This window comes from Crocuta crocuta, unplaced genomic scaffold (assembly GCF_008692635.1).
Source record: "Crocuta crocuta isolate KB4526 unplaced genomic scaffold, BGI_CrCroc_1.0 scaffold318, whole genome shotgun sequence".
Taxonomy (NCBI): Eukaryota; Metazoa; Chordata; class Mammalia; order Carnivora; family Hyaenidae; genus Crocuta; species Crocuta crocuta.
This window is the reverse complement of record NW_027531425.1, coordinates 3,883,549-3,891,523: the sequence shown is the minus strand read 5'-3', so window position 1 is coordinate 3,891,523 and position 7,975 is coordinate 3,883,549. Positions and strand designations below refer to the sequence as shown.

At 54.3% G+C, this 7,975-nt stretch overlaps 1 protein-coding gene across 3 annotated transcripts; it reads right to left on the bottom strand.

Moving 5' to 3' along the window:
* Positions 1-15: 15 nt before the first annotated feature.
* ARL8A (ARF like GTPase 8A) lies at positions 16-7,489 on the bottom strand. 3 transcript variants are annotated; one of them, XM_077772031.1, is made up of 7 exons: positions 7,310-7,489; positions 3,330-3,410; positions 2,926-2,999; positions 1,625-1,718; positions 1,401-1,468; positions 1,088-1,181; positions 16-561 (listed from the first exon to the last, which is right to left on the bottom strand). In XM_077772031.1, the coding sequence occupies exons 1-7, from the start codon at positions 7,382-7,384 to the stop codon at positions 334-336; spliced, it is 714 nt and encodes a 237-aa protein (XP_077628157.1). In that variant the 5' UTR covers positions 7,385-7,489; the 3' UTR covers positions 16-333. The 3 variants fall into 3 exon arrangements, with proteins under 3 accessions (XP_077628157.1, XP_077628158.1, XP_077628159.1); XM_077772032.1 differs by having other exon boundaries at positions 7,300-7,358; XM_077772033.1 differs by having other exon boundaries at positions 415-561; positions 1,088-1,158; positions 7,310-7,482.
* Positions 7,490-7,975: the final 486 nt, after the last annotated feature.

The following is a 7,975-nucleotide window of genomic DNA, read 5'->3' as shown; positions in this document are numbered from 1 at the left end:
CCCCCGCCCCCCCGCCCCAAGCCAACCTCTGCATCTCATGCCTTCTTTCCAGACCGCCCCCCTCCCAGATCCTGACGGGCCCCTGCAGCATCAAATGGTTGATTTTAGTCTTTGCTTAAATTAAAAAATTAAAATATATATACATATATATACTGTACACAGAGGACAATAACAGAAGAGTGTTGAAAAGGGCAGTGTAGGAGTGGGGCGCGGGAGAGAGGAGGGCAGGGGCTGTGGGGCCAGGGCTGTTAAGGGGCCGGAAGCAGGGTGGGGGAAGGGCAGAGGGAAGGGGGAGGGCGAGAGGTTAGGGGGCCAGAATGGGAGCAGTTTATTTTACAATAAAATCAGGAGTTCAAACCTCAGCAGAACAGGACTCTGGGATCCCCAGAGGGCCCCTCCCCACACCCAGTGAGGAGGAGCGGGCTTAGGGGGGACGGCAGGGTGGGCGGGGAGCTCGGCTTCGGGTTTGGATGACAGCAGGTCCCTGGTCCGAGGGGGATGGACCGCAGTCTCAGCTTCTCCGTGACTTTGAGTGCTGAATAAGCCACTGTAGGGTGATATCTGGGTGGGGGACAACAGAGAAGTTTATAGGCCTTCTAGTTCATGCTGAGCCGACTGGGGGAAGTGGAGCAAACACCTTAAGGAGTGGCGTAAGCTCAGGGCTTCCAGAACTGCAACTAAGGGCACCAAAAGCCCAGAGCCATCAAGCTCCAAACAACCCCAGACGAGTGGCGGGGGCATCTGGGTGGCCCATGGGACGTCACAGCCAGGAGGGGCTGGGAATTGCCTGATCCAACCCTGCGACCACGACCACGTTGCAGTGGGGGAAGCAAGGCCCAAGAAAGGGAGCGATTTGCCTAAGATCACACAACCAGTCGAGGGCAGAGCTGGGTAATGCTCAGAATCTGAGCTTCCCCGATGCCCGTCCTACCCCAGGAGAACCATAGAGCTTGGGGCTTCAAGGAAAGCTGTGGAGTGAAAACCTTTGAGTCAACCGCACCAGAACACCCCCAAGTGCCTCTCGGCGCCTCCCCTTGCCCCGTGGCTATTCCCAGAATGCCAGCAACTCCCCCATACCCACGCGCACCAATGTTGTCCTTTTCTTTGCAGGAAATGGAGTAGCAGCAGATCTCTCGGTCCTGGATGGCAGAAAGATTCCTAGGGGGGAACCAGAGTAGAACCTGCTGAGGCTAGGACTGCCCAGGGGGCCTGGGGACTGGGGGCGCCCGAGTCCTTTACTTGCTCTGGAGCTGCAATGGGGAGGGCGAGGCTCCCGGAAAGGTGGGCTCTGCTGCCACCGTGTGGCGAATACTGAGAGCAGCCGCAAGCCGTCTCCCTCTCTGCCGCCTGGGGAATTTGGGGAGCAGGGAGGAAGGACAGAGAAGAGTAACCAAACTCACATTTTCTCAATCAGCTCCTTCTCATCCAGTGCTCCTGGAAGGTCTCGCTTGTTACCCAGGACTAAGACCTACAGAGGAGGACAGAGACGAGGTCCAGGGCAGCCGGGCCAGGTTGTCCGTTTCCACTCCCCACTCGGCAGTGCCTGGCCTTCCCCTGCCTCCTGCCCAGGCCCCAGTGACTTCCCAGCGGGCTCCCTTCCCTCCCACTCCATCGGGCTGCTGACCGGAATGCCCTGCAGCTGGGGTTTGTCCAACAGGTTGTGCAACTCGTTCTTAGAGGCCTCAATCTTCTCCTGGTCCGCGGCGTCCACCATGTACCTGTGGACAGCAGGGTGGGGACACGCAGGTTGACACTACAGGCTGAGAGGCAGGAAGAGAAGGACCTGCTGCTTGTGGGAGAAAACATCGTGTTTGGGCTTGGTCACCTCTGGATCTGTGGGCTACCTGGGCCTCCTCCAGTGCCTGTCATTATCCTGTTGTCCAAAGTCCCCTCTGGAGAAGCTGTCACACAGGGGTGAAGCTTTTGGCTCTTTAAGATTAGGTGAAAATCCCTCCCAAAGTGACCCTCTTAAGTCTTCATGGGAAGACGAGCTATGGATGAGTGTAAAACGCAAAGGATGCCCAGAAGATTTTCTTGCAGCAAGATACTTTTAAAAAATGAGGTCGGGGAGCCTAGGCGGTCAGTGGGCTGAGCAACGGACTTTGGCGCAGGTCATGATCTCTCAGTCTGTGAGTTCGAGCCCTGTGTTGGGCTCTCTGCTGACAGCTCGGAGCCTGGAGCCTGCTTCGGATTCTGTGTCTCCCTCTCTCTCTGACTCTGCCCCACTCACATTCTGTCTCTCTGTCTCTATCTCAAAAATAAACATTAAAAAAATTTTTTTTAATGAGATCAGAAACAATGGAAACGAAACAATCTTTTGTTTGGGCATATACCTGTAGATAAAATTATTATTATTATTTTTTAATGTTTTATTTATTTCTGAGAGAGAGACAGCATGAGCAGGGGAGGGTCAGAGAGAGAGGGAGACACAGAATCTGAAACAGGCTCCAGGCTATGAGCTAGCTGTCAGCACAGAGCCTGACGCGGGGCTCGAACCCACGAACCGCGAGATCATGACCTGAGCCGAAGTTGGACTCTTAACCGACTGAGCCACCCAGGCGCCCCTAAAATTATTTTTAAAAAGCAAGGGAATGAACCGTTTAAATCGCACAAAATTCAGGAGTGCGGTGACTCTAAGATTGGGGGGAGCAGGGAGACACAGGTACTTTCAGCTGGTTGATGCCCTGAAAAGGCAAAGGTTCTCAGATTGGCTGGGACGTGCCCAGAATGTTCTGCAGATAAGAAACACGCAGCACACAACGGAAAGGCAGGCTGTGTAGGGACAGCGAGTCGTGAACCCAGCACTATGATGGATCCAGTTCTGGGCCTGTGGCCCCTGCAGGTAGTGAGGTTGTGTGTGTGTGGGGGGGGTTTGGGGGAGCCAGGTGACGCTGAGTCCTGCCACCAGCCTGGCCCTGCACTTACACTATGGCACTCACTCCTCGGCAGTAGCGCTCCCACATGCTGCGGAATCGGGGCTGTCCCCCAATGTCCCAGAGCTGAGTGAGAAAGGGTGACATGGTCTCAGCAGCAAGCAGGCAATCAAACCCATCTTGGCTTCCAAGTCCCCCTCTCCGCTCCCCTCCCCCCTGCCCCTCCCCAGCCCAGGGACTCACTTGCTGTCCAGTCCTGTCTCTGCACCCCTCTGACCGCCTCAGGAGACTTGCGCTCTTTCCCCCACTATCCAAGCCTCCGCTTTCCTTCAGCGTCTCCTCCCATGGGTCACAGATGCCCTCCCCAACTCCTTCTGCGTGCCCGGCCCTGACATGCACACACGGGCTCTCCTGGGGCCCAAGCTGTGGCCAGAGTTTTGGCTCCCTGCCACTCACCTTGATGGTCACGTTCCCTTTGGTGATTTTGCGCATGTTGAAACCCACGGTGGGAATCATGTCCTCATTGAACTGTCCTGACTGGGGGGGAAGAGTCGGAATTGGAAAAGGGGTAACAACCGATAGAACCCGGATGCGCCATCTCTGGCGGCCACAGCCACAAGGCTGCAAGAATGAAGCTTCTCAGGCACCCCTCTGCGGGGGGTGTGGGGCCATCTCCGGAGTGTCTCTTGGTTTCCGGTGGGATGGCCATAAACAACTCAGGCGTCCACTCGATTCCCGGGGTTCTCCTATGAACAAGAGGCCTGTCTTCTTCAGGCAAACTTCAAGTCTCTCAGCCCAGACTGAGAAAAAAATTCCTCCTAAAGTCTAACCTACATCTCTCTGGTGGAATAGGAGCCCCTTTACTGTATTTGTCTCCAGTGGAGCAGAAGAATTACCTCCTGACAAAAGAACTTCAAACAGGTCACGGTAAACAGTGAGGGGTGATCTCAAGGGGCGCCGGCAGATCTTCAAACTGGCAGAAAATATTTTGAGGGAAAGTAAATTGGCCACCCCACCATGCACTGCTCACCAAGTAATTTCTGGATTATCTGGTGGTTCTGGTCTATTTGTATTACATTCCATTTGTTAGGATGGATAATCCACACTCTACAGCCCCTGTTGACTTAGGTGTCTCCGCACTAGACTGAGAGCTTCTTGGGGAGGGACCCATGCCTCCATTAACAATATTAGCAAATGTTTGCTGCATAATTAGGAGTTGACTATAATTCCAAATTCTAATGATCTTCGTTTCTCCTCCCTCTAAACTGTTTCCCAAGATGTCTAGATTGCTCTAAACTAGCCCTAGCCCCAGACCAAATTCGCTCCAAGGTCATTTCCATGTTCACATGTAGGACACTTTTGCTTATGACCCCCCCCCCTTGCCAGATGCAGAAGATGGGGCTTACTTAACCTTGAATCTGAGGGTGACAGCCTTGTCTCTGTACTGTGCCATTTTCTTCTGCTAGGTGGTAGGAATAATTTACCTCAGGACATGTTAGGAAGTCAGGGGCTCTGACCCTTAGCCAAGGTGTTAGAGACGATTTCTTACTCAGAGTCTGTAGACCTGAATGAAGACTTCCTGAGGATCCATCCAAATCAGAGAGATTGATTCCCTTTTATCTGCAAGAATCACCCAAACTCATTCACCGAAATACTCTTGCAGGTGAGAACTGAGTCCTTATGACTGTGGCTCATGACAAGGTAGAGCAAGGTTTCCTAACCTGAGGCCACAGATGGGCTGCAGAGAGTCCCTGAACCCCCTGAAATTACACCCAATGTGCATGTACAAAATTTTTGTTTATATGGACACTTCCCAGGGGAAAGGGTCTCTATTTTTATCAGTTATCAAAAGGGTCCAAGAGCCCTAAAAGGTAGGAATCACTGAGGGAAAGGGAGCATGGAGACCCTTAACATATGTGGTTTCATTTCCAAACCCCAGCAAGGTGCCAGGGATGGGGTGGGGGCACCTGCCGCACTAAAGTTCACTCTTCCCCATCGGGGCTCCTGAAGAATATAAAGGTCTCAAGAAGAAAGCCCAGTTTTTGTTAATCATTCATCTAAGACACTTCAACCTCTCTGGGCCTCAAGGTTTCCTTCTGTGAAATGGGGAGAAGGGTTTTTGTTTCCTAGAGTCTGGCACATAAGGCTCACAAAGTGCTTGGAAATGGAAATGGTCTGGATAGCGCATGAGGAGCCATCTGGCATCTCTGGAAAGTAGAAGATTCACAGGCTCCCATATAAATGAAATGCCTGGCCTGGCAGAATGTGATTTCGGGCTAGGAGAACCTTCAGGAAACCAGGCTCCCCCAGCACCCAAATAGCCGGTTCAGCTATGAATTGAAGCTAGGTTGGAACAAGGTTATGACTTCATTTCCCTGCTGATGCCTCCTGATCTCACAAACTTCTCATTCGAAGGTTGGAAGTAACCCCAAAGTCATGTGACCTAACCTCTTGTCTCAGACTTGAATACCCCCTGGCTCATTCCCTCTTGGGTGGACTCCAACTCTCTGAAAATTCTGCATAACGAGTCAAAAATCCATCTTCCTATAACTTCCATCCCTTGTTCCAAAGACTTGAGTACCCCAAGACGAGTTCTTCCATAGGACAGTCTTTTACACTTTAAAATATTGAAAATAGCTGTCTCTTTTTCCCCTCAGGCAAAACATCTCCTGAGTTCTATATCACAACTTTTTGAGAGAAACTCAGCGGAACACTTTTAGGTTTTTAGAAGAATTGTGAAGTCGCTATATAATTTTTTTCCAGTTCACATTAGCCTGCTGAGTAGTTAGACCCAGAAATTCAAATTTCTGTGTACAGTCAGACCTCATAGAGTGAGCAGAAAAACCCAAATGGGAAAGAAACTGAGACAAACAGACTCCAAATGAGCAGGCAAAGGTGATTCAGAAAGTCAGCGGTGGGCATAGGAACAAAGGCCAGGGGGTCTCGATTCTTTATTTCTTTCTGAAAGATACTCTACCCAAGTGGTTATACCGAAGGGGGGCAGAAACGCCAGTGCGGGAGCCCTGGAGGGTCACAGAACACCAGTTCCCCTGGTGCTGAAACTCCCACTTGAGTCTACATGGGGTGGTTTTTCTTGGGAAGTCTCTTTAAAAAATTTTTTTTTATGTTTTATTTATTTCTAGGAGAGAGAGAGAGACACAGGGTGAGCAGGGGAGGGTCAGAGAGAGAGGGAGACACAGACTCTGAAACAGGCTCCAGGCTCTGAGCTGGCAGTCAGCACAGAGCCCGACGCGGGGCTCGAACCCACGAACCACGAGATCATGACCTAAGCGAAAGTCGGACGCTTAACCGACTAAGCCACCCAGGCGCCCCTTGGGAAGTCTCTTTAAAGGGAAGTTTTGCTTGCACTTTCTAGGATGGGTGAGCTGAGGTGGCAAGTTGAATATCAAACAGGGGAACGCATGGGCTAAGAGGGGGCGCAAATTCCCTGTACATCACCTAAACTCTGACCCGGCAGTGTAAACATGTGACTCTCGAGTTCTGTACCTGGGTCTGATCCTGTTTTGGGTATGATGCAGGTCTAGGGGAGGCCCTCCTGACCAGGAAATGGAACCCCCCTGGGTACCTGTGCATCTCTGCCAGGAGCGTGGCTTCCCTGGGGACTGGAGGTGACACCCAGGCTGAGCCACTGGAGCAGCAGCAAGAGTGTTGCTCCTGTTGGCCTTGCGCTGAGACCTCTCCCAGATCGAAATGCCTAGAAGCCAAGCCACCCCAGCCTGCAGGATCAGAGTCCAGGCCTTATGTTCCTGCCCAAGGAGCCCAAGAGCCCAAGTCAATGCCAAATCTAACCAGGGGCCAAACTCTCAGACGGGAGCCCAGGGGCACAGGTTGGCTAGGAAGCCATCATGCCAAAAAACCCAGCAGGGGCCCGAAGGTCCTGCCCTGTTACGTGAGGGGCCAGCAACCACTGGGTGGAGAAAGGGGCAGAGGCCATTTGCAAAACATGTTTGGAAAAGGAAGCCAGTGCCTGACTATGTGACCATGGGGTACCCGCAGCTCCAGGCTCCAGCCTTCCTTCTGCCCTCCTGCTTCCGGGATGCTCCTTCTGGGATGCCGAGAGCCATCAGGGGGCTCTCTTCTTCCGGGATGGGCAACCACACAGAGAGGTACCTAGGCGGACTGGCCATACTTTTTTGCTAACCTACAACATTGGCATTTTGGGTCAGTGTGTGGCCAATCCACAGTTCTCAGAAGCCTCGGTCCCGGGACTGGGCTCCGCCTGGGACAACCCCAGCACCTGCCCCAAGCGACCCTCAGCCCGACACACCCCGTCCAGCCAAGCTCTTTAATGCAGGCCGCAGCCATTACTGCAGCCTCAGCTCACACACCCATGGAGCTCATCTTCCCTTTTTGTGAGACAGATTTTAACTCCTTCCCCACCACTCCCTGGCGCTGACAGACTTACAATTGCCCACCTCGTCTCGACTCTCCCAAGCCCTCAGAGCCACTGCCTCCCGTGTCCCTAAGTGGGCAGTGCCCCTCCAACTCATCCTCTGGTCCGGGGCACCCCCTGCTGTAACTTCTGAGCCAGGCGGAGACTCCAAACTCCCTTTATGATGCCATCCTCCCTGGACCCCCAGCTAAGACGCGGCGGGTTCCTGGAGAGGAGGAGTCTGGGCTGGTGCCAAGGGCCTCAGCTGATGCCACTACCCCCAGGGGACACCTCCCCTCCCCCTCAACAGCGCCGGGGCTTCCCCTTCCGGCAGAGAGGGGTTAAAGCCTCGGGGTGGGGCTGGGCTTGCCCAGGCCCCCTCCCCAAGCCGCGCCGGCCGCCCGGTCCCGCGACCCTCCGTACGCTGGGCGGGAAGGCCCGGGCACTTTCGCCCCGTCATGCCCCCTTGCGCGGGGACCGGAGGGAGCCTGTCTCTGCAGGCGGCGGATCCCTCCTGCCTCGTGATCCCCTGGGGCCGCCAGTCCCGGGGCCCCAGCCGATGTCCTCGTCCCCCTTCTCCCGCCCCCAGCCGTGCCATCCCGGCCCGGGCGGGACAGCGGGTCGCGCGCCACCCGGGTCTCCCACCGGCCGTGCTAGGCCCCAAGCGCTCGGGCCCGCTCCTCCCCCGCCCGGCGCCCGGCGGGGCCTG